The sequence below is a fragment of the Rattus norvegicus genome, chromosome 1 (genome assembly GCF_036323735.1).
Source record: "Rattus norvegicus strain BN/NHsdMcwi chromosome 1, GRCr8, whole genome shotgun sequence".
NCBI lineage: Eukaryota > Metazoa > Chordata > Mammalia > Rodentia > Muridae > Rattus > Rattus norvegicus.
In genome coordinates this window covers 241579741-241607388 of record NC_086019.1, presented here as the reverse complement: position 1 = coordinate 241607388, position 27648 = coordinate 241579741, and the positions used below count along the sequence as shown (strand labels likewise).

Here is a 27648-nt window from a genome sequence, read left to right as displayed (position 1 = left end):
ATTGTGAATTTTTTGAAAAGACTAAGTTTACCTTTCAAACTGATAAGGATTCTCAAAATCACACGGTTAGGGTTCATCTTTCTTTCCCTTTCAAGGAACCCTGGATTTTCAGGGTTGTGTTAGCCACAGCGTTATTATCAGCGGGCCCCAGAGAATATGCATGACTCATTTCCTTTGGTGTTATCTTCTGGAGGTTATTTGAGGCTCTCAACATAGCAGTAACAACTGACATGGCAACAATGATGGTATAGGCTCTGGGCAGGATCAGACGCTGTGAATTCATGCTCTGTGAGCCCTGCGATCCTTGTTTGCATGCATTCACCTGCTCCCCAGGTTATAGACTACGAGAATTTAGAACTTGAACAAGAGACTGCACGTTGTGCTGGGACTCCCCTTGAAGAAAATCAGCCATGGGATGAACAGAGAAGCGAATGCTAATTGTTAACAGTTGGTGCAACTTCCTCACCAAATTTAGTTTAGATGACTCAAATATTTTCACTTTCTGGTAACCACAGTAGCAGCGCCCTTGAGAATTCAACAGTCTCTAGAGACTTACACATTCCAGTTCTCCCACAGTTAAATATTCTAACAGCCACAGCTTTAACAGAGATGCTGGCCTGGTGACTGAGTTATACCATGTGCGAATCTCCAGTTTTAACTTGATCTCTACAAAACTGATCATGTTAAACAGATATTCAGAGACATAGCTCTTTTGATCCCCCTCCTCATCCCCCCAGGACTACTGGTAATACCATGATTTTTCTCCTTCAAGATAAAAATTCACTCATTTAGTAACTGTCACCATTACTGTTGTGTTGTAAAAACCAGTACTGTGTTTAACATCCTTGAGCAAGTGACACGCAATTTGGATAAATAACTGGTGCCAGTGTGAAAAACTCCTTAGGTGTGGTGAGATGACTTAACAGTTGAAAGTATTTAAGAGCGATTAAGAGCACATGGGTTCAGTCCCCAGGACACTCAAGGGAGCTCACAACCCTCTGGAAATCCAGTTCTAGGGGACCCAACAAACTCCCTTATTCCCTCTGGTCCCGGGCATGCACAAGACCTACAGGCATGGATGGAGGCAAAGACTCATTCACATAAAAATAAAACAAAAAGACCCATCCACTAGCCCTGGATGTAGGACTCTAAGAGAATGAGAGGGGAAGGCACAAGTCTAAGTGAGGACACTGAGGATCTGTCACTGCTCTGTTTCTGATTCTTGTAACCACTAAGGGTCACTTTTCCTTGGGTCTTGGTGTCCAAAGCTATAAAACTAGAGGGGTGGGCCTGACCTTTAAAAGGTTGCCGGCTCTCTTCTCCATCAGTACAACACCACAGTGTTTGCAAGGTATCGCAGAAGCCTTTCTTTCTGTTGATCTGTTTGTTGTTTTTGAAGCTCCGCTTGGGAGTGTTGTCAGTAACCAATTATCCTGTCAAGCGGGGATCATGCTGGGTGGCTTGCTGGCATCTACTGGTCTCATCCTGGGCTCATTTGCCACCAGTTTGAAGCACCTCTACCTCAGTCTGGGAGTTCTCACAGGTAAGCGCACAAATCTGACCCCAGCTTTGTTCAAGTGTTGTCAAGACATAAACACAACAGAGATCTATAAAATATTTGGTTCGTTCAGATCCATGATGCAGCTGACTTAGCTCGTGACTGCCTACTTAGCGGCTACAGAGACTTGGAAATGTCATTCCGTTACCCTAGTGAGCCTTACTACATTAACTTTATCATGCTGCGAGAAATAGTTTTTCTCTCTGGCATGACATATGCCTGAGACTTTGTATTCAGCACAATGCAAATTTTCAACTGGTCATTCTCTGTCTCCCTTTGCTAAATGGGACACTAAAAACCGTGTTTGGCCTGAATTTTTTGGTCTTTATTATGAGTATTATTATCCAAAATAAATGGTAATTTCAATTTAGAAAAGCTAGCACGTTGCCTCCAGCATTCTTGTATTTCACATTATTTCTCAGTGTTATGGAAGCTCCATATATGGAAAATAATGATGGATTTTATGGAAAGAGAAGAGCACCTCCATTCCACAAACTTAAGGGGGACTGCACAGGGTCGGGATGAGGTTGGCTGGCGGTACTCAAGGGGCCTATGTTCATTGCGGATACAGGATCGAAGGTGGTACCCACTCCTGTGTGGGCACGTGCTATGAGAGTAGGAGGAATTAGGCCAGTGGTGTGTGTAACCTCAGAGTGAGGCTGTGCGTCCACATCTGCCTGTGAAGGAGGTCACAGACACATCCCTAGTAACTCACAGGGCCTGGCTGCTAAGTTCACTAGGAACTGGTCCGGTTTTAGTACTGAAAGTCCCAGCATCTGGAAACACATAGATCTGTTGACCATCTGTACTGCAGATGGGGATGGGTGTTGAGAGTGTGTCCTCTTTCTCTCCTCTGGCATTATCAATTATTGAATGTGGTGCCACATATTTTTATATCTCTCTTTAGACGCATTGAGGTAAATGGCCTCTACGTCCTGAAATGCAGGTTTGAAGCCCTTTGAGGTTTCTAAGTTAAACTGAGGTCGTTGAGGCCAAAAAGCTTTTAAAAGCTTTCTGGGACTGATGGTGCTTTTCTGAAGGACTTGAGGGATATTTCTACGTTCTTATGTAACATTCTCTAGTCTACGATGCTTTCCACCTAAGCGAAATTATTCTGCAACTTCCCTGGACTTGTATACTCTATTTCTATATAAATCCCAGGAAGCATAGACCATCAAAGCTGTGTCTTCTCAGGCAGGGAAGAAGTGAGGCAATTTCTCAGCTAGTTTAACCTGCAAAAAAAACAACAGGGGAGGGAGGGAGAGAGGGCCTGTGGAAAGGAAGGTGGGGCTAGCTTCTTGGTTCAGCATTTTCCAGATTTTGCCAGGAAATTCCAGTTTAGCTTGAATTTTGGTTTATTTTCAAGTTCTTCATCTAGTTTTCTTTGAGAAATAATTTCTTTTAGTGTATTCCTTCTAAGAAAAAAAGTCACAGAAGCCCTCTCTGTATTTTACAAATGACAGAAGAATGGCAGGGAGATTGATTTTCAGCTGGGTGCACAAACAGCTTTAAAGGGATTTCCTGGACGAGCAGATTCTCTTCAGTCTCAGACAGCTGTTTTTCCCCACTGTCCGCTCATTTTGAACCAGCATTCATGGCGTTCTCCGTTTCCTAGGTCTTGGATTTGCACTTTGTTACTCCCCAGCAATTGCCATGGTGGGCAAGTACTTCAGCAGGCGGAAAGCCTTCGCTTACGGGATTGCCATGTCAGGCAGTGGCATTGGTACCTTCATCCTGGCCCCTGTGGTTCAGCTCCTCATTGAACAGTTCTCCTGGCGAGGAGCACTGCTCATTCTTGGTGGGTTCGTTCTGAATCTCTGCGTCTGCGGCGCGCTGATGCGTCCAATTACCCTTAAAGAGGACCCGTCAGGCCCAGAGAAGAGTCACGACCGTGACGCTCAGAGAGAAGACTGTAAGCAGGCATCTCCCTATTCACCTTTGACCAAAGAATGGACAGAGACCCGTCTTTGCTGCTCTTTGCAGCAAGGATACGGCTTTTTACTGATGTCAGACTTCGTCGTGCTGGCTGTCTCTGTTCTGTTCATGGCCTACGGCTGCAGCCCTCTCTTTGTGTACCTGGTGCCTTATGCTTTGAGTGTCGGAGTGAGTCACCATCAAGCTGCTTTCCTCATGTCCATCCTCGGAGTGATTGATATTGTCGGCAACATCACGTTTGGCTGGCTAACTGACAGAAGGTAAAATCCGTCAAAAGCACAACTGGTTTCTCCCCAGGAACTTTAAGCGCCAAGTTTTCCCTGACCTCACCTTGTCACACACTTACCTTTGAAGGGTAATTTTGATATCTAAAGGCGGCTTTCTTGCTGATTCTTATATTTGGCAAACTTTTTATGTACCGGAACAAGTAGGTCAAACATTGTTTGGCTTTGTAGACGAAATATTCTGATGAGTATCAATGTGCACTGAAATGTCTATTTCTGTATTTCACCAAATGTTAGGGTTTTGTTTTGGTTTTGCTTTTGTTTTTACTGTTTACAACCATTTAAAATGAAACAAACCAACCAGGTACGTCACACAGACAGCAAGCTAGATGCGATCCTAATTCGTCTACTCGTGTTCTACATAGTCTAGGTTGTGTGTCTGTCTGAACTGCAGACTGAGGACAACTAAATATCCTAATTGGAGACGAATTTGACTCCAGCTCAAGGCAAGCTAGTCCTCCACTGAGACAACTGCTGGCTGGCTTTTGGGATTTTAACATGTTTTGAGTTGAGTCAGGGAATAACTAGTAGCAGAAAGAGGACCCGCCCCACCCCAAGGTAGGAGGGTCAGGTACAATGAATGACACACGGTGTCATGAACCACACAGGTAGATTTCAGTGTGGGATGAGAATGCTTTCATGATATTGTAACCTTAGAGACTGAATTTATATAGGCACTCTCCAGCAAATAATTAATTACCTGTTTGGGATTGAAGACGTCTAAAGGTGCCTTAGGTGAGGAATTACTTATATTTGAGTCATGAGCTAAGAGAGCTGTCCTCTAATGGCTTCTCACAAGTTACACTTTAGTCGTTAATCAGGATCCGACAGTGGTTCTCTAGCACCACTAATATAATATTTAGGACAGATTCCACTTGTTTTCTTTTGTGCTTGGCTAGAGATAAAAGCAGCAACTCCCTGCTGGACATGCCCCAGCACTTCCCACATTTTAAATTAAAGACAAAGGAAGGAGGAAGGGCGGGGCGATGTCCACTGCTCGCTGATGACGGAGAAGCAACACCTAAGTTGAAGGAGGTGTGGCTAGGCACAAGACCGAAATTCTTGTGCCAGTTCTGCCCCTTGTTAAAATCACCTAACACTGAGATTCTCAAGGGCCTCCATCCGTCAAACAAGTGAGTGCACTAGTTGGAGGATAATGAGGGAAAACATTCTCAAGTCAACAGAGCTGGCATTCTACCATCTTTCAAATAATTGGTATCATGGATTGGGGTGGAGTTACAGAGAGGGAATGGACTCTAAGACCACTGGGGGAGTCTGGATATAGGACTTAATCCTAGACCAGACCTTCATCACTCCTACACTTCCTTTTAATGTCTTCATATTCTAGTCTCAGCAATGTGAGGTCACTCCGGTTGTTGAGCCTGTGAGATGTGCCGGATACCAGTGAGCATGCGTGATGTGCCCGATCGACCAGTGAGCATGCGTGATGTGCCCGATACCAGTGAGCATGCGTGATGTGCTCGATACAGGGACTACTGTATCTCAAAACACTCAATATGTTAGGTGCTTAAAAAATTGTAGCTGCTTAGCATGCTATGTATTATTTCACAATCAGGTTGACATATATCGAGGTGGATAATCTCATTTTCTGATGAAAGAATTTTAGAGTAGAGTTATGCAGGTAGTGACGTTGCAATCATGTACATAGCTAATTAGAGCAACACCATACTCTGCTTCCTAGAGACATGCATTCATTTACATATGCCAGTAGAACAATCAGAGGATAACAGGAGATGGCAAGACATCCTAGCAGTAAAGAACACTTGCTACTTTTGCAGAGGAATGGAGTTCAGTTCCTAGCAACTCACAACTTCCTGTAACTCTAGTTCCAGGGAATCTAATATGGCCTCCATGGGAGCCAATTCATATGATCGCATACTCACACACATGCGTGTGTGTGTGTGTGTGTGTGTGTGTGTGTGTGTGTGTGTGTAAGATAACACAAATAGGAAGGCACATGTGTAAACGGCTGCGGTGCTCACAGCTGAATGGCTTGGTTCAAAATTTTTTTTATGGAATCTGTGTGTCCCATACTTACTATGGTCCTTCACTTCCATAGGTGTCTGAAGAATTACCGATATGTTTGCTACCTCTTTGCTGTGGCACTAGATGGGCTGTGCTATCTGTGTCTCCCAATGCTTCAAAGCTTCCCCCTTCTTGTGCCTTTCTCTTGTACCTTTGGCTACTTCGACGGAGCCTACGTTACCTTGATCCCAGTAGTGACTGCAGAGATAGTAGGGACCACCTCTTTGTCATCAGCACTTGGCGTGGTCTACTTCCTCCATGCAGTGCCATACTTGGTGAGCCCACCCATTGCAGGTAAGTTTTCAAAGTCTACTAGTCACTGTCATTGTATTGACGTAGAGGAAGTGAATGCATACTTCTGTATACAACTCACATGCCAAAAATGAGAAAGAGTTTTTAAGTGAGTCAGGAAAGTGTGGAAGGCTGTAGGGATGCAACAAAGAGCCATGGACCTATCCACATTCTACCTTCGTAATCTTTTCCAACCTAGTCAGGATGGTAGCTTGCCTGGAAAGAGAAAGTCCCAAATTAGGGTCTTGGTTCCAGTTTATACTAAAGACAGAAGTAAAAGAATAGATCATTTGCTCCAATTGTAAGTAAGTAGGGCATGGTCAGAAGGAAATCTGCTTCCAAAATGGAGCAGTGAGTAGTGAGACTCAAAGGAGGTGAAAGTATGTCGATGCACAGAGAGAGCCAGGCAGAGGACAGGGCTGTCTCTCTCTCTGCATTCTTTGCTTATCACTTGTAGGTATCATGTTGTTAATGGTCAAGTTCTCATGCAAACAGATAGTGACTAAAGCATATTTTAGAGTATGTGATCTAGAGGTTTATGACAAAGGAAATGAAGGTTCCATTTAAATGCAAAGTAACTACTTCATCCCTGCAGAACATTTAAAGCAGATCCTGAACAAAAATATGTGCAGGGAGTATGGATCCTGCGGAGCCTTGCAGAATGAGTATTAATTTTTCTATTCCACTTTGATTTTTGGATCTGAAGTGGGTGAAAAGAGAAGCTGCATACTTTTCTGGTGGATTTTCTTGGCATACAAATGATGTTTTGAGGGAAAATTTATAGATGCTCCTAACCAATTACCTGCCAGAATAAAGCTTTACCCCACTGATTCTCTGATCCTTGTGGCCCATATTTTCCTATCACGAAACATGGTTGTCCTCCCACTTTGTGGCTGGTGTAGATATTGTGGGACTGATATGCTACAATACCAACAAAAATAAAAATAAATCTGTGATTATAGATGTATGACCTCAGGTGTATACATTTAAAACAATACACATGATCTTAGCCCAAAAGCCAAGAAGCAATGGCCCAGAGTCCTAATTTTCAAATAAAGTATGGATGAAATTAGTCTTTCATTGACAACTGGATGCTGGACTGAAGTCTATTAGGTTACTTAAAGTAGTGTGTGGGCTCTGGGAATCCTATTAGCCTTTTGTATGTCTACTTAACCCTTACGTCAATGATCCCAACTTCAATAATTCAAAGGATATTTAAAGCTCCAGACTATGAAATGCAATCTTGAATCTTCTTTTTAACCAGATTTCATGGAGTTAATAATCATTGAAATTTATTGTGTGAGTAGCAAACATAAAGGACTCTCCTAAGTCCTTCACTTAATAGGAACTATTAATTCATATATTTCTCGGTTGTTGCAAGATATTTTCAGGCCATCTGCTTTTTGTTCAAAACAATGATGATGTGCTGTATGTAGTCTATGGAGATTTTCCTGGCAAATGATTAAATTTGAGTGTGGGTAATCTGGTAATTGGGTTTTTAGTTCATCACTGTGGTTTTGCTTTGTTGTAGGATGGCTGGTGGACACGACGGGCAGCTATACTGCAGCCTTCCTTCTTTGTGGATTTGCCATGATATTTAGTTCCATCCTGCTTGGCTTTGCCAAAATTGCAAAAAGAATGAAAAGAACACAGGTGCCCTTCCTGGTCAAAGACTCAGATCCCAAGCTGCATCTGTGGACCAATGGATCAGTGGCCTACTCTATAGCGAAGGAGTTAGATCAGAAAGATGAGGAATCCCTGGCTAAAGCTAGGACTGGTTGCAATCTCACATGACCTGTGTGGCCTTGTCCTGGGAATCTGCAAGGCTGGTGGATACCAGGCCACCAGGTTGTTCACAGTCTGGAAATATTTTATTTTGACAGAGTATCACCTCCCAAGTAAATTATTAATACTGTTTTGTTAACATATTTATATGGGGACAATAATGAGCAACAAAGAAATCTGGAGTTAGCCTGGAGTTTTCTCATTCAGGATTTGTACTCACTACAAACTTAGCTCTGGGAGAAGGGCAGGACACAGTTGACAGGGTCAGTTGTATTTCAGGACAACTCTAAGCAGAGGCCACTGTGAAGAGTTTTCATAAAATCTGCCCCACCCCCTCATTCTGAACAGAAGCAGTGGTGGTTGTGCTGGCAGTGGGGATGCAGAGGTGACTTGAGAACAGAGCGCCTCAATGTTTAGAGTGGCAAAGAAATTCTTGAGACTCTTTGAAAGGCAATGATAAATTAATGTACAACAGACACTCTCTTATCCATTTCCCAGCCAACCAGTAACCAGTGCCTCTTCCAATGGGTAGCCATCACTTTGAGAGACCCAACAGTCATCAAACACTATGGCTGGAACAGACTTTAGAGAGTGGCTTGTGGTAATACTTTATTTGTAACTGTCTTGTTGAAACAGAAGCTCTTTTCTTCAGACCGTCCCCCCGACCCCCGACACTCACCCTGTCATTACTGCATACTGACTCTAAATGTAACACAACTCGTTCAATGTTGGGACAACTGCTACATCTTTCCTGAAGTGATTGTAATACCCCAGGAATCCTCAGCTTTTTCTTCTCTTTGAAAAAAAAAGGTTCTAATTTGAACTTTAGGCACATTCCTTTTAGGAATAGAAAAATGTTGACAGTATTCCAGTTGAGCAGTAATTGAATTCCTGAGTCAGCAGTCGTTAGAGTCATCATTATCCAAAAGAGGGGTTGGGGGTTTTCTTATCATACAAATGTTCTAAAGATGGCCTTTGGAGTTCACCATATCCCTTGTTGGATCATAGTTATAAATCTGACTCATTGGCTTAGAAGTGTCTGCTCCATCGCTTCTCGGCCTTTTGGCTAAGATCAAGTGTAGAAGTGTCTGCTCCTTCTCGGAGGCCAGACTTTGCAGGGACATGAAATCCTTTCTGAATTTTCATATCAGAGAAAAGTACAAAAAAGAAGAAAGGTGGGGCCACATCTTATCCCCAGCTGTTTTAATATCCACACAATTAAGAGTCCTGAATCCCCAATCAGGTACCATTTTCAAAGAAGGACAAGTTATATAATAAAAGGGGGATGTTTTCAATTGTTCAAGAGTTTAAATGCAAGTCACAAGGAAACGTTGTGAACTCAATGACCATTTAACCTACTGTCCCCAAGAAGCCTCAGAGTGGCTTTTGCCAGACATGGTGCTGGGAGAAATAACAAAGCGTTGAGGGATGGCTGAGGTGACTGAGTTCTCACTTGAACTGAGTATGTTTGTGTTGCTATACTGCTTTCATAATGAGATACTGGCTTGATTCGATGGAGAGATCGGCACTACTCACATTGTAGTTTTTCACAGAAAAATGTGAGTGTCCTGTCTTTACTCAGTCTGGGACTTTAGTTTTGAATCCATTCACTGTGTTATTTGCAATTTTAAAAATACTTTGAGGAGATCTGTAAAAATTCAAAGTCAAAATTGAATACTCAAAATATATTCAAGATGAAATACTTGTTTTGGAATAGCACTTTACCCTAAATGTCATTTTTAATCATAAAAATGCTTTTTCTTAAAAAAGTAAGTACTCTTATTTGTATGTTTTTAAAGAATTGATTGTAAATTTTGTTTGTGTGATTCTATAATATAGTTTCTCTATTGTGTTTATAAAAAACTAGGATAATGATCAAAGGTTTTAAACTTATATAAAACATTTTAGATCTTTTGACTTTATCCGTGCAATAAATTTGCATTCTAACTTTCTTGGGAAAACATTTTTGAAGAACCAGTAAGAAAAACTGTAGATCTTACAGTTTACAGTTTGGTCACCTGCACAACATGTTACTAAAACATTTTCTCCATGTATTTAAACAGTTGGTTCCAAAGCTAAGGAATTCATAGGAATGGGGCATTTTGTGGAGTCAAGAATAAACCAGTAGAGAAATTATTTTATGCCTTAAATATTTGTTCACCCAACTGTAGGTTCACCTTTGTAACTAAGTAGGAAAACAAGACAGAATCTAAATTTTCAATGTGCTATTTTTTCTGTTGCTTAAATTAGAATTCTACTAATGAATCCGATGTGTAGGCTAATGTTTTCCTAGTTCAAAGGCAAAATAAAATGGATTTATACTCACATGTTTCAAACAATTGTTTTTTCCTTAGACAAGAGAGTTGGATAGGTTGGGGAGTGCATCTATCTAGATCATGTGAAGACATGGCTAATATAATTTACAAAACCCTAAATCCTTCATTGAATCCTTCTAGAACACTATATATGAAATGATAAATATTTCCTATATGCCTTTACAGTTAATTCCTATAATAATCTAAGCCATCATCATCTGGGGAGGTAGAAACCTAGGTACTGGTGGATAGAGCAGGGATGCTGTCTGATACTATCTGATACTGGAGCCTGCATCCTTCCCATTGTGACTCCTTAGGTCATCTTTTATGTGGATTCTACCTGAAAACAGATTCTCCGTTGAATTATGCATCTTTCCCTTGAATCAGTATAGATGGGGTCTACATTATAAATTTCTAAGAGATGGTTATTGTTGTTGTGTTTTTAAATAAAACAGAAAGAGAATAAACAACAACAACAAACTCACCACTTCCAGCAAAGTTGCTTAGTTTCCTCTTGATTGATGCAGGTTTCTCTTTGAGAGAATTTGGGGTGGGTGGGGCCATGATGGGGAGAAAAGGAGCTCTACCTCCAAGTTCGACTTAATTGCCCTAGTGCTAGTCTATTTAGCCTTCTATTTCTGGTCCTGGGAAGTTTTAATTTGTAAGCTATTTATTAGAGTGAAACAGTGGGGATTCAGGGTAGGCATACTGAGTGCCCACATTTTAAAATGACTAACTTTTGTTAAACTCCATCAAACAATCTGTTAGTACAGCAGTTATCAGCGACAACAAATAGGAAGTTTTCTTCTACTCCTTAGAAAAGAAAACTATTTGTTAGAAGGAGTGGGAAATATTAAATCATGATAGAAGTTCTACATGTACGAGAACACATTTTAGTTGAACTTTCCAGACATATCCAAAAGTATAAAGAATAATAAAATGAACTCTCAATACACATCCCTTAGTATGCATGAGGACCTAGCTACCATTCCCCTCTTTGATGAGTTGAAGATGTTAACATGCTAACATCACATGTGTTCCCTTCAGATGCAGAAATAATGGAAATTGGCATGATGACATGGTCAGTGCTAGAAGAAGGCATGGGTAGGCAGTGCTCTGTTCCTTATGAGTCACATTACTGACAAAGCATATTGGGTCCTGCTCTTCTGTGGGCATGGAGCCCGAATTACAGGTGAAATTTTGTTTCCTCTCCCCCTACCTCCCCTCCCCTGCTTCCATACAAATATGGTCCTTTCTACTCACGGCCATGGAAAACGTCAAATAAGTAAAAAATAGTCTGAGTGTCATTGTTGTTCTTATTATTGCTACTTAGTGTATAAGATATTGTGACTCTAGGAAAGATGAAGAGCTGCCCTTGGTCCTGGAGACGTCATTACTGAGGTTATGGAGGGCTCTAAGTTTGGGTCATCATGAGAAAGAGAGGGAAAGGAGCGAGAGGCTGCTTCTTTGTGTGTGACACTCTGAGGTTCCAGCAGACAGTATTGTCCTCTGTGTCTCTAAATTTACCATTCCCTGTCTAGGCAGATGTAGCAGAGTTTGATTATTTGACTTAACTTGATACTGAAGGGTAAGTTTCAATTTTATAATCCAAACATATACTGGTCTGAACATGCCTTGTTGGCAGTAGAGCATGACCTACAAGGTATATAGGGTGTTGTCTGTTGTAAAAATATAAAAAATAAAATGCTGTCTTTTATCCCCCACTAGGTCTACATAGCAGTTCTCTAAGATATCTGCTAGATAACTTGCCCAAAGCACACATCCCAATTCCATGGTGGCCCAGTGTCTCCAGCTGCCGCACACTTTCTTACACTTAAATCGCTACATGAAAGAACATACAACACAATAACCTTTGATCCAATCAATAAGATATAATTGCCCACCTAAATATACAAAGCCCTGTACACATCCATCCCTTAAGAACATTTATAATGGGGTTGGGGATTTGGCTCAGTGGTAGAGCGCTTGCCTAGCAAGCGCAAGGCCCTGGGTTTGGTCCCCAGCTCCAGAAAAAAAAAAAAAGAAAAGAACATTTATAACAACCCATAAAGGTACAGCATAGAATCTTAACATCAGCTTCCATGTTGTCTCCACCACGGCTTCTCCTCTCCTCTTTTTTCCCATCTCCTCCTCTTCCTTCAAACTTTTCTCCCGCCCATCCTTCCTTCTCGACCAATGACAGGCCTCATTATACCTGCCTCACCTGTGACATCATCCCATATTTCACTCTTCTTGTCTAATTGAAAAAAACTTTTCTCTCAAATATAAGCCTAGCACAACTATTATCATTTGGCAATTAAAAGCATAAAATATATCTAACACACAGACCAACACTTTATCAGTTAAACAGAACATTTAGTTATCCGTTCCAGCTTAAGAAAGGCTTAAAATCTATGTTATATCCTGGCTAACTTGTATACTATCTGATAATTAGCCAGTAAAATATGTATTTTCAGAGTTAAACAACCTGATAGGCTATGAGACTATAATCAGTCTTCAACCCCATCAGAAATCTGAGAATGACCAAATATCTATACACATAAGAAGCCTAACATGGCTTCCAGAACTGAGAGGTTGTAGAGACAAAGCTCCACTAACACAGTCCTCTGTTAGCAACATGTGAGTGCAAGTCTTCAGCCTTCTGGCCTAAAATCAACTGACAGACTCTTGAAATGCAGATTTTTGAAGGGCTGATCACCCTGTCTTGGCAGGGCTTATCAGTCAACTATTCTGCATAATTTTTCCTTTTCTGGACAGCATTAGTCTGTAGATGAAACAGGCAGTTTTGTCCAGTGGCTGCCTAGCCACAAAGTATTGCCTTACCTGGAGGTAGAGATGCTCAACTTCTTCATTAAATTCACCAAATGGGAACTGTTAGGATCAGATAGGTCTCAGCAAAAGATAAATAATTTTAAATCTCATATTTTGTGGATTTCTGACGTTTTTGAAAAACATCTATCTATATAAGGCAATCTGGACTATTGTCTTTATATCTTAAATATTATCTTGAAAGTATTCTCACATGTGTAATCAACTCAGAAATTTGTAATGACATCTATAGATGGACTGGCTCTAAGCCTTGTACTTTTAAACTTTTTTGACAAATAAATTCTATACCAAAGCAAAAACATGATCCCAGCTGAGCTATCAAGTGAGATTATGACTGTATAACTCAATCCAGCTAATTCCTCCCTGTTAAATTATAACCATTTCTAAATTCCTCATGAAAACGACTTTAGAATAACCACTTTTAGCCCCCAAAAAGTCCAGGTAATTGGGGCAATGACTGCTCTATAACTTCTTCAAGCTGTATATGGGCGTTGGGATATCCTTGGGGGTAGGGGGTAGGAAGAATGAAGCAAATGCTGTAGCTGATGTGTCCTGACTGGACCCAGCTGAAACTCCTTGAGACCAGGAATCCAAGTAGGCACACTCTGTAAAATACAGCTCTCAACACAAAAGTTTAGAATCGAGATATCATTTGGTTTGTTTCTCCTGAATCTAGTTTTTCAGGTGGTCTACCTCTCTCAAATCTGATTAGTATGACTCTGTGAGGTTTCCAGAGCCTAATCACACTTTTTAAAAACACAAAGACAAAATCTTTCTCCCAAGATACTGTATTCCTTAGTCTGTAACCAGAAAAGCTTGTATCTTGCACTCTCCCCCAGAGTAATAATATAACCATAAAACTCAAAGTCATACCCATTATGAAGAGTAACCAATTTTAAAAAAAGGAAGCAAGCTAAACAATAGTGTTAAACAATGAGCCTGATAGGCTTTTGTACTCAGTGATATCAGGAAATAAACTCACGTTAAGAGAATCTGAACTTCCTGTTGCGGTAAATATCAAAACTAACTACAAACCCTTGCTAGCCATCATCAACAAGCCATATGGCCTTTAGCAGGGTAATTCATAAAATAAACTAAACACCTTCTATCAATTCTAATACCAATAAGCAACCTATCAAACCAGAACTTTAGCCCAAAATATATCAATCTGTCAAGCTCTCTACCCGGAGCCATAGATTTTTATTTAACCTTAATATCCTAAATATATATCTATCTGTTAAGCTCTCTACCCGGAGTCACAGATTTTTATTTAAACTTAATAACTTCTAAATACCTTCTATCAATTCCAGTTATCAATAAGCAATGTATCAAACCAGGACTTTAGCCCAAAATATATCCATCTGTTAAGTTCTCTACCTGGAGCCACAGATTTTCGTTTAACCTTAAGAACTTGTAAATATCACAATACTGTACTTGGAGTCAGTGACTAATTTTCCCCTATCTAAGTTCCAAACCATGGATGAAAATCCCCACGTGACTTAGGTAATCTCTGCACTCTCTTCTTTTTTAAAAACAATCTTAATCACCTTTTAATAATATCTGTCATTAAGAAGTAGCTTGTCTAACTAGGATTTCAACCCAAAATTCCTGTGGAGCCCACGTTAGAAGGAATATGAGTATCCTGAAAGACTTTCTAAACAACTTTCTTAAAAAAGCAGCTTTTAATTTCCAACTCTGATCTGCCATTACTTATCACACAGCAGGGGACCTACAGCCTGCCAGCCCAGTTTGCTCCTGTGTTTCTTGGTTTAAAGTTCCCACAGTTGAGACATCATGTGACTCAACATGGCCCTGGCCTCCTCTTACTTAGAAAATAAAACTTTCTCTCAACTCTTAGGATTACTAGTTGATTCTCACCCATCACACTGATTCGCCATCTGTTGTAAAAATATAAAAAATAAAAGGGTATCTTTTATCCCCACTAGGTCTACACCGCAGTGCCCTAAGATATCTGCTAGATATCTTGCCTGAAGCACACATTCCAATTCCATGGTGGCCCAGTGTCTCTAGCCGCCACATACTTTCTTACACTGAAATCGCTACATGAAAGAACACACAACACAATAACCTTTGATCCAATCGATAAGATATAATTGCCCACCTAAATATACAAAGCCCTGTACACATCCATCCCTTAAGAACATTTATAACAACCTGTAAAGGTACAGCATGGAATCTTTATTTTTTTTTAAGATTTATTTATTATATATAAGTACACTGTAGCTGTCTTCAGACACACCAGAAGAGGGCATCGGATCCCATTGCAGATGGTTGTGAGCCACCATGTGGTTGCTGGGAATTGAACTCAGGACCTCTGGAAGAGCAGTCAGTGCTCTTAACCACTGAGCCATCTCTCCTGCCCCACCCTCAGCTTCCATGTTGTCTTCACTGCAGCTTCCCTCCCTCCTCTTCTCCTCTCCCTTCAAACTTTTCTCCTGCCCATCCTTCCTTCTCGACCAATGACAGGCCTCATTCTATCTTGTACCTGCCTCACCTGTGACATCATCCCACAGTGGTCCTGCCTGTGAGGTACAATCCCAGCTCCCGGATCCATTCCTGCACTGTTTCTATAAGCACCCAGCCTAGCCTCACACCCTATGTGGTGACTTAGATGAAAATGCCCCAGTTGGTGGGATTGTAGGAGTGGCCTACTTGCAGGACTTTTGTCACTTGAGACAGACTGTGACATTTGAATAGAATGACACTATTCCCAGTATGTCTTCTCTCTGCTTCCTTAATCCATAAATTAAGACATGAACGCTCAGCTGCTGGTTTAAATGCCTAACTCTGTGCTACCACTCCACCATCACAAGCTCTTCCCCTATGGCACTTTAACTCCAGTTAAAACTATTTTTGAGACAAGGTCTTACTATGTAGCTCTGATTGTCCTGGAACTTACTATGCAGGCCAGACTGACTTTAAACTTACAGAGATTTTTTTCCTTTAGGATTTCATCCCTTTCCTTGAAAAACCAAATCTTAATTACAATTACATATTTATCTATGTGTTTATTTCCAAATGACCTGTACCCCACCTTAGTTGGTGTTTAGTTGCTGTGAAGAGACACCATAACTACAGCAACTCTTAAAAAGAAAGCATTTATTTGGAGTTGACTTATGATTTAGACGTTTAGCCCAGGAATTAACAGTCATTGGTCATTAATATCTCTCAACATCAATGGACTAATTTTCCCAATAAAATGACACAAGCTGACAGAATAAATGCAAAAACAGGATTCATCATTCTGCCACATACAAGAACACACTTCAATATCAAAGATAGACATTATCTCAGAGCAAAGGGCTGGATAAAGATGTTTCCAAGTGGGGTTGGGGATTTAGCTCAGTGGTAGAGTGCTTGCCTAGCAAGCGCAAGGCCCTGGGTTCGGTCCCCAGCTCCGAAAAAAAGAAAAAAGAAGAAAAAAAAAGATGTTTCCAAGCAAATGAACCCAAAAAGCAAGCTGATATGGTCATTCTAATATCTAATAAAATAGACCTTAAACTAAAATTAATCAAAAGAGATAAGGAATGATAGTTCATACTCAACAAAGGAAAAAAAAAACCCATCAAGATATGTTTCAATTCTTAGTTAGTTATCCTTATCCCAAATGCAAAGACACCCACATTTGTAAAATAAACAATAGTAAAGCTGAAGTCACAGATCAAATGCAACATATTAAAAGTGGAAGATTTCAACTTCCCACTCTCACCAATGAACAAGTTATCACACCCAGACAGAAACTAAACAGAGAAATAAAAGAACTTATAGACGTTGTGACTCAATGGACCTAACAGATATCTATATAACATTTCACCCAAATACAAATACAAATACCTTCTTCTCAGCAACTCACAGAAACTTCTCCAAAATTGACTATATACTCCGTCACAAAGCAAGTCTCAACAGATACAAGAAAATTGGAATAACTCCATGTATCTTATCAGACCTCTATGGATTAAAACTGGACCTCAATAACAAGAACAGCAGCCTCCACACATGAAAACTGAACAAATCTCTAGTCAATGATCACTGGGTCAAGGAAGAAATTAAGAAAGAAATTAAAGAATTTCTAGAATTCAACGAAAATGAATGTATAACTTACCCAAACTTATGGAGCACATTGCAAGCAGTGCTAAGAGAAAAGTTCAAGCACTGAGTGCCTCCATAAAGAAATTAGTAAGATCTCATGCTAGTGACTTAACAGCACACCTTAAGGCTCTAGAATTAGAAGAAGCAAACACACCCAAGAGGAGTAGATGGCAGGAAAAAATGAAAATCAGGGCTGAAAAGGATAAAATAGAAACAAAGAGAACAATAAAAGAATGAGCGAAACAAGAGCTGGTTCTTTGAGAAAATCAACAAGACAGACAAACCCTTAGTCAAACTAAAAGACAAAGAGAGAATATCGAAATTAGCAAAATCAGAACTAAAAAGACACTGAGGAACTCCAAAGAATCATTAGGTCATACTTCAAAAGCCTGTACTTCACAAAATTGGAAAAATCTAAAAGAAATAGACAGTTTTCTCAATAGATATCACTTACCAAAGTTAATCATGATCAGATAAAAAACCTAATAGGCCTGTAATCCCTAAGGAAATAGAAACAGTAATTAAAAGTCTCCCAAACAAAAAACAAACAAACAAAAAAACCAAGGGCCATATGGTCTTAGCACAAAATTCTACAAGACTTTCAAAGAAGAGCTTATATGAATACTCTTCAATTATTCAAAAAATAGAAACAAAAGGAACATTACCAGATGCATTTTATTGGGCCATAATCACCCTGATACCAAAAACCACACAAAGACTCAACAAAGAAAGAAAATTTCAGACCAATTTTCCTCAAGAACACGGGTGCAAAAATAGTCAATCAAATACTCCCAAAATGAATTCAAGAACACGTCAAAAAGATCATTCATCATGATTAAGTAGGCTTCATCCCAGAGCAGCAGGGATGGTTCAACAAATGAACATCCATCAATGTAATTAACCATATAAATAAACTGAAAGAAACAAAACACACAATCATCTCATTAGATGTAGCAAAATCCAACACCCCTTCATGATTAAAGTCTTGGAGGAAAAAAAGGGTAATAGGCACATACCTAAACAATAAAGGCCATATACAGCCAGCTGACAACGTCGACACAGAAACCTATTTCTACTATATGGCCTTGATTTTCCTATTTGACTCTCAGGCCCTGTATATTTAAGCCATCAAATATTTTGTTTTATCTGGGTCAAGTCCCAACTAGTGAAAATTGGATGTCTACGTCTTGAAGTAGTCAGTTTGGACAGTCTGGAGACCAGGACTTTGGAGAGACAATAGTAAATTTTGCTCTGGTGTCTACCATTTTACAAACTGTCCAGGCTGTCCATAGACAAGATACAGCAGAGGCTGATATATCAACTTTACATTGAGAGCCATGACTGATGAAACACCAACAGCCTTATGCCTAAAGTGGTTAACTGACCAACCAATCCAGATTGAAACAAGACATGAGGGCAGAGAAATCAGCAGTTGAATAACCCAAGGGTAAACTTCACACAGAGAACAAAACAGTGTGACTATACCACTAAAGTCAGAGACAAGACAAGGCTGTCAAATTCATCTGTATCTATTCAGCTAAGTACTTGACAACTAAGAAAGATCAAAGGGGTAGAAATTAGAAAGGAAAGAGTCAAAACATCGTTATTCACAGATGATATGGAAATATTCATAACTGACCCACAACAATTCTACAAATGAACTCCTACATCTCTTAAACACCTTCAGTGAAGTGGCTGGATACAAAATTAATCCCCCCCAAATCAGAAAACCTCCTATATATGAACAATAAATGGGCTGAGAAAGAATTGTTATGGAAACGATATTCCTCTCAGTAGCCACAAATGATATAAAATATCTTGGTATAACTCCAACTAAGCAAGTGAAAGAGCTGTATGGCAAGAACTTCAAATCTTTAAAGAAAGAAATTGGAGAAGATCTCAGAAGATGGAAAGACCTCCCATACTCATGGATTGGCAGGATTAACATAGCAAAAATGACCACCTTACAAAAAGAAGTCTGCAGACTCAACACACTCCCCATCAAAACTCCAACACAGTTCTTTACAGATCTTGAAAGAATACTCATCTTCATATAGAAAATCAAAACCAAAAATCAAACAAACAAATCCAAGATATCTGAAACATATCTAAAGATATCTGGTGGTGTCACCGTTCCTAATTTCAAGGTTTACTATAGAGCAATAGAAATAAAAACCACATGGTATTTGCATTCAAAGAGACAAGATGATCAAGAGAATCAAATGGCAATTCCAGAAGTAAATCCTCACACCTATGGACAGTAGATTTTTTTACAAAGAAGTCAAATTTATACAGTAGGGATAAAAAAGCAATCTGAACAAATGTGGTTTGCCCTGGAGTTATCTGTATCTTGATGCTAATTCCACTGTCCCAAGGACGGCTGCCTAGACATGTGCTCAGGACTCAGGTGACCTCACCAGAACCTTCTCCCCATTGAATTTGTAAAATACAGGTGAGGGGCAGGTACAGGATAGAAGGAGGCCTGTCATTGGATGAGAAGGAAGGATGGGAGAGAAGTTTGAAGGAAGAGGAGGAGACTGGAATGGAAAGGAGGAAGAGACAGGAGGGAGGGAGGGAGGGAGGGAGGGAGGGAGAGAGAGAGAGAGAGAGAGAGAGAGAGAGAGAGAGAGAGAGAAAGAGAGAGAGAGAGAGGAGAGAGAGAGGAGAGAGAGAGGAGCCGTGGCAGGACAATATGGTGGGTGACATTAAGATTCCATGCTGTGCCTTTATAGGTTGTTACAACTATTTTTAAGGGATGGATGTGTATTGGGCTTTGTATATTTAGGTGGGCAATTATATCTTATCAAGTGGGCCAAAGGTTTTTGTTGTGTGTTCTTTCATGTAGCGATTTAAGTGTAAGAAAGTGTGGGGTGGCTGGGCTGGGCTGCCACAGAGTTGGGATGTGTGTTTCTGGCATGGAAACCTGCCTTTGGAACTAGGTAGGTAGAGAGATTGCTGCCAGGTTCACTTTGACAGAGTGATATGGGATGGAGCAGAGTGGGTGAGACGCTTTGCTGACTGAGAATTAAGATATCTAGCAGATATCTTGGGGCACCGTGGTGCCAGACCTAGCGGGGATAAAGGACAACTATACATTTTTATTTTTTTATATTTTTACCACAACAAACAAGGGGGTGTAACTGGGTGTTTACATGCAGAAGAATGTGAGTAGATTCATATCTATCACTCTGCACAAAACTCGAGTTCAAGTGGGCCAAAGACCTCAACATAACCCAAATATATGGAACATGATAGAGGAGACAACTTTCTCAACAGAACACCAAGAGTTCAGGCACTGAGATCAACAATTAATAAATGGGACCTCAAGAAGCTATAAAGCTTCTGCAAGGCAAAGAACAATGTCGAAAGGACAAAATGGCAGCCTACAGAATAAGAAAAGATCTCCACCAACCCTATATACAACAGAGGACTGATATCCAAAAATATATAAAGAAACTACGAAACTAGACATCAACAGCCAAAGATTCCAATTGACTTAAACAGAGAATTCTCAACGGACTAATTGCAAATGGCTGAGAAGCACTTAAAGAAATGTTCAACATCATTAGTCACCAGAGAAATGCAAATCAAAATCACTCCGAGATTCCATCTCAGACCTGTCAGAGTCGCTAAGGTCAAAACCCAAGTGACAACTCAGGCTGATGAGAATGTGGAACTAGGGGAACACGCCTTCATTTTTGATAGGAGTGCAAACTTGTACAACAATCTTGGAAATCAATTTGACAGTTTCTCAGACTATTGAGAATCTATGTCCCTCAAGACCCAGATGTATCGCTTCTCAGCATAACTCAAAAAAAATGTCCCACCGTCTGACAAGGACACATGCTTCACAATGTTCCTAGCAGCTTTATTCATAATAGCCACAAACTGGGAACAACTTAGAAGTCCCTCAACTGAAGAATGGGTAAAGAAAATGTGGTTCATTTACACAATGGAGTATTGCTGTGCTATTCAAAAAATATATAATATAATTTGCAGTTAAATGGACAGAACTAGAAAAGATCATCTTGAGTGAGGTAAACCCAGAAAGTGGTACATACTCAGTTATAAGTGGATATTAACCATAACATAAAAGACAATCATGCTACAAGCAACAGACCCAGAGAAGCTAAGTAAAAAAAGAGATCTCCAGGGGGGAATACACAAATCTCACTGAGAAGGGGAGATAGAATAGACATCATGGATGTAATTGCAGGGGTGCTGGATGGGACTGGTGGTAGGGATGGGAAAAGGAGGAGTCACATAGCAGGGAGGAAGGAGGGAGTACTGGGATAGGGGAGGCATCTTTGGAACAAACCTGGGGCAGCAGAAACCCTTAAGAATCTATGAGGGTGACCCTGACCCTAACCTTAGACTGCTAGCAATGGGGAAATATGGAATGTGACCCAGTCACCTCTTGTAACCAGGCAAAACGTTCAATGGAGGACATTTTGACACCAACCCAACCACAGAATCTTTGACCTATAATTTGTCCTGCATCACGATGTGCAGGGGTAAACATGGAGCAGAAATGGAGGGAATGGCCAACCAATGGCTGGTGTAGCGTGAGACCCATGCCGTGAGGGGAATCCACCCCGACACAGTTAATGGTATTTATTCTTCAATGCTTGCAAACAGGAGCCTAGCCTAACAGTCACCAGAGAGGCTTCACCCAGCAACTGATGGAAACAGATGCAGGCAAGCACAGCCAAACATTAGGCAGAGCTTGGGGAATCCAGCAAAAGAGCGAGAGGAAGGGATATTGGAGCCAGAGGGGTCAAGAAACCTGCAGACTCAACTAAACGGGGCCCATAGGGGCTCACGGTGACCAAACCCCAACCAGGGGGCATGCACAGGACTGAGCTAGGCACTCTGCACACGTGTGACAGTTCTGCAGCTCGGTCTTCATATCGGACTCCTAAGAATGAGAGCAGGGGCTGGCTCTGATTCTATTGCCTTCCTTTGGGACCCTTTCCTCCTACTGGGCTGCCTGTCTATCCTCAATAGGAGAAGATACACCTAGTCTTGCTGCAACTTGATATGCCAGGGCTGGTTGATACCCACGGAAAGCCTCCCTTCTTCTGAGGAGAAGGGGAGGAGAGGGGCATGAGGGGGAACAGGGGGTGAGAGGGAGGGGCTGGGCAGAGAGGATGGAGGGGAGACTGTAGTTAGGATGTAAAGTTAGTTAGTTAGTTAGTTAGTTAGTTAAAAAAGCTGGTGAGATGAATCAATAACTGATGTTTCTGGTATCATGGTGTATATTTAGTGGGAAATTACACACACCACCACCACCACCACCACCACCACCACCACCACCACCACCACCACCACCACCACCACCACCAGTACTACCCATTCCATGATATCAAGATGGCTGCCTAGTGTGGGCAAAGTAAAGTAACGCATAAAAAGAAGTTTCATGATGATTTGAGTGGCGAAGTCTGAGATTATCAGAGGAAGAATTCATTATGGCATGGAGAAATATGAGGCAGATCGTGGGAATCCCCTAACGGAACCGATGAGGTAGCAACCAGCTCCCTTTCTTACAGATAAGCCTGGAAGTGGGGACACCATGTAGGGCAGACACTGTGTGACAACTTAAGGTTGCAGAGGAGCCAAGAGCCAGATGACAACAATTCTAGAGAAGGGATCCACAAAGGTGACCAGGAACCCTGCTGGGATTTAGGGGCTGCATTTGGTTTCTCTGCCTTGAAAGGAGGACTCCTTAAGGCATAAGGCTTACTTCAACAATCACCTCATTACTGTGCAAAGGAATCAAACAAGTTTCTCTGTAAGGGGCTTCGAAGGCATAAAACAAAACAAAACAAAACAAAACAAAACAAAACAAAACAAAACAAAAACAAACCGTTTTAACATTAAGATGTTATGTAGCACTGCCCCCTGCTGGACATAGTGAGACATCGCAGCTGGCCGACTTAACTGAGAAAGGTTGTCTAGCAGGAACACTGAGATTGGTCGCAGTCTAGTCCTCCACCTTTTGCTGGTTATCGATCCTGCATTTATCTTCTTCCTCTTACAGTGCACTGTCAGGTTAAAGATGCCATCCTTGGCCCCATTTTCTTCTACACTGTGAATTCTACAGTGTATGAAATGATCTAATATGTTGAGAGGGTGTACTGGCTGGTTTTGTGTGTCAACTTGACACAGCTGGAGTTATCACAGAGAAAGGACCCTCCCTTGAGGAAATGCCTCCATGAGATCCAACTGTAAGGCATTTTCTCAATTAGTGATCAGGGTTGGAGGGACCACTGTGGTGGTGCCATCCCTGGGCTGGTAGCCCTGGGTTCTATAAGAAAGCAAGCTGAGTAAGCCAGAGGAAGCAAGCCAGTAAGTAAGTAACGTCCCTCCATGGCCTCTGCATCAGCTCTTGCTTCCTGACCTGCTTGAGTTCCAGTCCTGACTTCCTTTGGTGATGAACAGCAATGCGGAAGTGTAAACTGGAGAAACCCTTTCCTCCCCAACTTGCATCTTGCTCATGATGTTTGTGCAGGGATAGAAACCCTAAGACAGAAAGGATCAAGTTAAAAATGTGAGATGCAGAATCTCAAACAGCTGCCAGCAGTCAGATTTTTGTAAAGCGCTGAAATGAAAGTGACAGAGGAGAGTGGGTTTCTTGAGAATTATGAACTATAAAATATTCTGCTTGTTAGACTCATTCAAGCTGATAACAAATGTACTGGGGTGGCTTTACTTCTGAATGTGTGGTTCCTTTGAAATCTGGGAAGAGGCGATTAGAATTACAACCGCCTGAAGAGAATGTCTGTGAGAAACCGTTTGTCGAATGAGTCCATTTGATAAGCTTGGTTTAGGCAGATGTGGATCTGTGGCTGAATACGGGACATCAGGAGTTAGAGCTGACTGGATTGCTATGTTGGGGTGGGAGAAGGAGAGGGGGAGTGGAGGAGGAGGGACAGGGACAAAGACAGATGGCATGGACATGGTTTCTTATTCCAGAAGGGGACTATTAGCCACAGGGAATCTGGCCAGGCTAAGAATTATGAAAAGATGCAGAGATGTGAAGGTGGGAAGACTGAGAGAGCCAGAGGGATGGAGGACGCCAGGAGAATGGAGCCCTCTGAACCAAGTAAGCAAGGCTCATGTGAGCTCAGAGACTGAAACAGCAAGCAGGGGAGCTGTGTGTGTCTGCACAGGTCCTCTGCTCCTGTGGTATAGTTATTTGCTCAGTATTTTGGTGGGACTCCTGACTGTGAGGATAAGTGGGTCACTAACTCTTGAGTCCTCTCTCAGGGCTCTTTCCCTTCTGTTGGGTTGCTTTCTCCAACGCCAACATGATAGTTTCTACTCTGTCTTACCGTATTTTATTTCGTCATGTTTGGTTGTTATCTCTCTTCTACTGAGAGACAGAAGTGGATCCTGGGGCGAGATGCAGGTGAGGAGGAGCCGGGGGGCGGGGGGGAGGGGGGACTGTAGTTAGGATTTATTGTATGAGCAAAGGATGTATTTTTCAGTACAGAGGGGGAGAGAAATAAAGTAATTTCCTCCTTTTCTTTGTTTTCTCTTCCTTACCACTAATATTTCCTTCCCTTTCCCCCACCTTCCTGCAAAACAAGGATTATCTAACATTAATTTGTAGGGTTTTTTTCCATTCCTGAGATGTTCTCAATAAAGCAGATTTATACATAAATGGCTTTTAAATGGTTTTAGGTTTTTTTATGATTTTAGTCTTTTGTTTTTGTTGTTTTTATATTTTTTGCTGGTTTGGATTGCTGGAGTCATCATAGAGGAGGGAATCTCAATCGCAAAAATGCGTCCATAATATTCAGCTGTAAGGAATTTCCTTAAGTAGTGCTTTTTTTAAATTATTACTTGAGGGGGGTCTCCCATTGTGGGTGGGGCCATCTCTAAAACTGATGGTCTTGGGTTCTATGAAAAAGCAGGCTGAGCAAACCTGGAGCAGGCCAGGGAGCAGCACGCTTCCAATGGCCTCTGCATCAGCTCCTGCCTCCAGGTTCCTGCCCTCCATGTCTTTGGTGATGAACTGTTATATGGAACTGTACTTTCTCCTGCAGCTGCTTTTGACCATGATGTTTCCTCACAGAGATAGTAACCCTAACTAAGACACATGTTTGGACCTTCCCTTTCCTCACTCCTTTCTTCCCTCTTCGTGATTCCTGTGTTCATCTTCCCTCTTCTATTTCTGACTAATTGCATGAATTACATGTACTTATATTTGTGATATTTTGAAACACGTATGTATCATGGAATGGCTATTTTGAGGCGTCCCTTTGGTGCTCTTCGTTGCTCTCTACATTAGGTGACGGTCTCACGATGGCTGATGATCAAATGGAGCTTCTGTCTTCATAAGGTCAAAAGATGGGCCATCCTGGATATTAACCATTTAGTGACTCTTCAGACTGCAAAGGCCTCCTTTAGTGTGTGTGTGTGTGTGTGAGTGTGTGTGTGTGTGTGAGTGTGTGTGTGTGTGTGTGTGTGTGTGTCCGCGTGCGCGCAGGCGCTGTCACAGTGCTATAGAGCATATGAGATAATCAGAACACAATGTTAGGTGGTCAGTTTTCTCCTTCCAAGAATTGGACATTGGAATTCAGAGATTTACATTAAATCTTTCTCTGTCTTAATCTGTTATCCAGAGTCTTTTCTGGACAGACTTCCATAGCAATCAGCGTTGGGGGGAAATGTTCTACAACCGAAGGACATATTGTTTTCAGCCCCACCCCTGGGAATTGTTCAATTCATGACCCAATATCGCAGCGCCGGGAGTCCTCCATGAAAGTTTAGGGAGCACTCTCTAGCCACACCCTATCTCCTGTAGATAATGAGATGTGAATATCACATCTATAGAAATACTGGTAGGCGTAGCTACAAAGTGGTGATGCCTCTGTCCCAAAATGAAGCATCAAGTTCACACAGAAACAAGAGAGAAATGGATCTCAGAGATTTGGGTGATTTTGTCCTTTTGGCCAATAAGAAGCACAATTGCAATTGCTTCGGGAGAGTCCTCAGTGGATGCAAAACACTTCGCACCCCACGTTGCGTAAAAATACAACACACTGGTCTCGTTAGGTTTTTGGTTAACTCGATACAAGCTAGAGTTGCTTGAGAAGAGGCAATTACAATTGAGAAGACAATTGGTCCACGGAACAATTTTGTGATCAAGGACTGATTGCCACGGAAAGGCTCAGCCCCTTTGAATGTGGTCAACACTGGGCAAACGGACCAGAGTTGCATAAGAACGCAGATAAGCAAGGGTTGAGGAGTGAGCAAGCCAGTAAGCAGTGTTTCTCCATGTTCTTCCTGCCTGCCATCAGGGACTGGCAGTGAACCAGGAAGTGCAAGATGAAACGAGTCCTTTCCTCCCCAAGTGGCATTTGATAGTGGTGTTTATTACAGCAATAGAAGGCAAACTAGGAGACACACATGCATGGGCATATGCATAATTAAGCCTAGATTCCACTTGTGAGAGAAACCATTTTGACTCATTACCCTAGCTTGTTCCTTCCTTTGGAACTCTTTCTCACAGTCCTCCTTCTACTTACATTTACAAGTATCATATGCGTGCACATACAGAAATGCGTATGCACGTATCCCTCCCTGGCTGAGACTCAGCTCTTTAGCTCCAGTTCCTGTTAGTAAGCCCAACCGCTCAGCAGTACTAAGGTGCATGCGCACATTCCTTAGCAAGGACAGCCTGTAAAGGGCGGGTCCATGTGCGCATGCTCTTATGCTCTCCACTGGAGGCTGTATTATGGCCAGAATCCCTCTGTCACGGCAAAAGAAAACTAAGGATGCAGGTAGGATTTCCAGAAGCAGTTCTTCAGAATGAGTCCTCACCGTCAGCAATTCTGCCTTGAAATGGAGGTAAGTCAGAGTTTCTGAACCTTGGTGCTTCTGACTTATGGCTCTTCCTGTGGGAAGCTTTCCGGTATGTTTAGCATAAAATACTCAGGCTGCATCTTTGCGTTTAGCCGCTAGGTGTCAGTAATACGTCACTTATTGCGACAGCCAAAAACCCACAGGACCCCCCACTGAACTTGATAAGGCCCTCCCGGGCCTCATTTGAGAATCATGGCTGTAAATACCTTAAGTTATTTTGCTAATTGAAAATATTAATATGCACAATACAAGCAATAGATATGAGACAGGGTCCAGATAGGAGGAAGGGTAATGAAATCAAATCATAAATGGGACTTGTGTTAAGAGTCAAGAAGAGAACACGTCAAGAATTTGAGAAATGCCAGGGAACACTTAGTCCCTTCAGTGGGGGACTGCAGAGTGGAAGGTTATTAGCACATTCGGGCTGAGTGAGGACAAGATACATATATAACTGTGTCCGTGACTAACTGCTGGTTACTATGCTTTGGATACAATTTGAGTGTGAAACCCCAAAGAATTGCCTTATTAAAGCTTGGCCCCTACATTGGTAATGTTAAAAGGTGAGGTAAAGTGAGGGGTTGAAGCTGTTCTCTGGCTTCCT

At 41.5% G+C, this 27648-nt stretch overlaps 2 protein-coding genes across 5 annotated transcripts in view; both read left to right on the top strand.

Annotated features, from left to right (window-relative positions):
* Slc16a12 (solute carrier family 16, member 12) overlaps window positions 1-10224 on the top strand; it is a 77657-nt gene extending 67433 nt beyond the window's left edge. For 2 of the 3 annotated variants that reach the window (XM_017589301.3, XM_017589300.3), the window contains exons 4-7: window positions 1400-1543; window positions 3174-3753; window positions 5858-6117; window positions 7646-10224. In XM_017589301.3, coding sequence (XP_017444790.1) covers window positions 1400-1543; window positions 3174-3753; window positions 5858-6117; window positions 7646-7908 — 1247 coding nt within the window. In that variant the 3' untranslated portion in view covers window positions 7909-10224. The remainder of the gene's footprint in view (window positions 1-1399; window positions 1544-3173; window positions 3754-5857; window positions 6118-7645) is intronic. The other variant, NM_001191637.1, reaches the window with a different exon arrangement.
* Window positions 10225-26912: 16688 nt separating this feature from the next.
* Window positions 26913-27648, top strand: part of Ifit1bl (interferon-induced protein with tetratricopeptide repeats 1B-like) — a 44701-nt gene continuing 43965 nt past the window's right edge. Inside the window, exon 1 of one of the 2 annotated variants that reach the window (NM_001408750.1) lies at window positions 26913-27032. The gene's annotated coding sequence lies outside the window, so the exon portion shown is untranslated. The remainder of the gene's footprint in view (window positions 27033-27648) is intronic. The other variant, XM_063287425.1, reaches the window with a different exon arrangement.